Source organism: Stegodyphus dumicola, chromosome 2 (genome assembly GCF_044657685.1).
Source record: "Stegodyphus dumicola isolate Sdum_Otavi_A_Nest chromosome 2, ASM4465768v1".
Lineage (NCBI taxonomy): Eukaryota > Metazoa > Arthropoda > Arachnida > Araneae > Eresidae > Stegodyphus > Stegodyphus dumicola.
Genome location: NC_140769.1, coordinates 114,082,110 through 114,084,583, shown reverse-complemented (window position 1 = coordinate 114,084,583; position 2,474 = coordinate 114,082,110). Strand labels below are relative to the sequence as shown.

The 2,474-nt window shown below is 33.0% G+C and overlaps 1 protein-coding gene across 1 annotated transcript; it reads left to right on the top strand.

Moving 5' to 3' along the window:
* Positions 1–724: 724 nt before the first annotated feature.
* LOC146998549 (putative glutamate receptor) lies at positions 725–2,005 on the top strand. Its single transcript, XM_085810217.1, has one exon. The coding sequence runs from the start codon at positions 725–727 to the stop codon at positions 2,003–2,005; it is 1,281 nt and encodes a 426-aa protein (XP_085666343.1).
* The last annotated feature ends 469 nt before the right edge of the window (positions 2,006–2,474 follow it).

Here is a 2,474-nt window from a genome sequence, read left to right as displayed (position 1 = left end):
GTTTTGTTTAATCAGCGTGAACGTTCGTATGCTACTGAAGTTATATTTAAATAGGTTTAATTATGCTTCTTTTCATTTTAACTCCAAACATGTTTCGCAAATTAAGGAGTGGACAAACGTAAAACTTGTATTTCCAAACATTTAAAATTCTGAAGCCCTGCCCTGACGTCCTTAAATAAGCATAAAAATGTTTCGTGCAAACAACTTTGCAATGAAATGCATTACTTTCTGCTCTACGGTGCAGAAAGAAAATATTTGTAATACTGGTATTCAGTAAATACTGCAGGCAGCTTCCCATCCATGCCTTAAAGAAGTCAATTTACGCAGCTCCTGTTTTGAACTAACGTCTTGCAAAAGTACTCGAAAGTGCAGAATATATAATATTGCTCAAAGCGAAAAAGAAATCTGCTGGAATAAGAAATCATCAGTTTCTTAAACATCGAAATATCTCAGATAAAATGTATCTTATTTATCTTTCTTCTTGCTCTAAACTGCATGTCGAAAGGACATCAAAGAATAGATCATCAGCGCAATATTCAATAATTTAATTTGATGCTTTCAGTTTAGCAGTACAACGGAAGGTGATAATTATGACAGAGATTACATTAGTCAAAAAATTGGTTTGATGCATTCATCACAGTTATAAGACAGAAGGAATAAAAAAATAAGACAATTATAAGCCGTGAAATTCATGAAGTAAGACATATGAAACAAAGCATCACAAATGGCTAAATTTCCTAACCCGATAGGTCAGGAGGCTATACCGAAGCATTTCCCACGTTTCTTGAGGATTGGTGTCGTGCCAATTTCTCCATTTCTTACATTAAATAATGATAAAAATAATATTTCCTCCCCTAGTGGAATTCTAGCAAGGTATTTCGAAATTTTATCCGAAACATTACGTTTCCAGTACGATTTAATTGTGCCTCCAGACAGACAGTGGGGAAGTTTGAAAGAAGATGGAAATTGGACAGGTATGGTAAGCATGATTCAAAAAGGTGAACTGGATACGGGATTTCTTACCATTAACAGCCAAAGACAGTCAGTTGTTGATTTCAGTATACCGTGTTATTTCGAGGATGTATTATTCATTACTAATGTACCAAGTTATCAAGCACAGGCATTTTCCTACGTGTACGCATTTCAGCCATCTGTCTGGATCGGTTGTTTCATTACACTCCTTCTGATGAGTGTACTATTTCGATATGTCTTGAAAAAGAAATACACTTATATGCGAATCATTTTTGACTGTGTTGGCAGCGTACTGAAGCAACCTCCTGTTATAAATGATGATACATTAGGTGGAAGATTTCTTATCGTATTCTGGCACTTTTTTACACTAGTCATAACATGCGGGTACCTCGGTGGACTTTCATCGATGCTCAGCGTGCCGGTGAGGATTAAACCTATCCACAATTTTCTAGAATTATTTGAAGCTGTGGCAGCCGGAAAGTATAAATGTTTCATACGGAAAGGATCCATTAATATGCATCTTCTAGAGCAAGCCAAGCAGAAACACCTGAGAAATCTTGCCGATTTCATCAGAAAAAATCGTTGGTATATTGATAAACCAAATCCGTATGAGTTTCTTCAAGAAAACACTGCTCTAATACTTACAAAGACTGAAATACTTTGGACATTTGGTTCGGAAATTGGGAGAACTAAATACGTCTCAGATGATATACTTTCAACATGGTATAGTGGATTAGCTTTCAAAAAAGGATTTTGTTGCATAGCAAATATTAATGCTGTAATTTCTAGAATCCATGACTCAGGGTTATACGAAAAATTTTCTAGTGATTCAACATTGAGATTACAGCAAACGCAAAGCGCCAATATTACTGAAATAAATTTTAATAATCAAACTACTGAAAAGGATATAGAAATATTTATTATTATCCTTGCTTTAGGTTGCTTTTTCTCCTTTTTAGTTTTGCTATGTGAAATCGGCTATAATCATGTGAAATATTTATGGATTCACTTAAGAAAAGAAAATCAGAAGTAATGTAAGAATTCCTCTTCAAAATTATCTTCTTTAAAAATCAAAATTGAGTGAGCAATATTAGTTACGATAAGCAAAAGGTAAATTTATAAGTATTCATCAGAAATAAATTTATAATAAAAGCATTTCTGAATTATGCCTGAAAAAACAGCTATAGTTTCGAAATCTGCAGCTTTGAATTTATATTTTAATGCTGATTTCTAAATCTTTGTACTTTGAAATCTTATTTCATATTATAGTGCGTTTTTAATTACAAGAAAAATTAATCACTCCGGTTACGAATGTCAGATATAATACAGAAGTGCATACAATACTTAGGAATGGGAAAACACATGACAAGTCCAAATAAATTGTTTGTCGCTTGGGAAATCATGACATGATATTATACCGATTTAATAATATATCCTGACAACAATTAGCTTTCGGAAATATATGTAAAACAAAAGGAAAGAAAAATTAAATTTACTGAAAT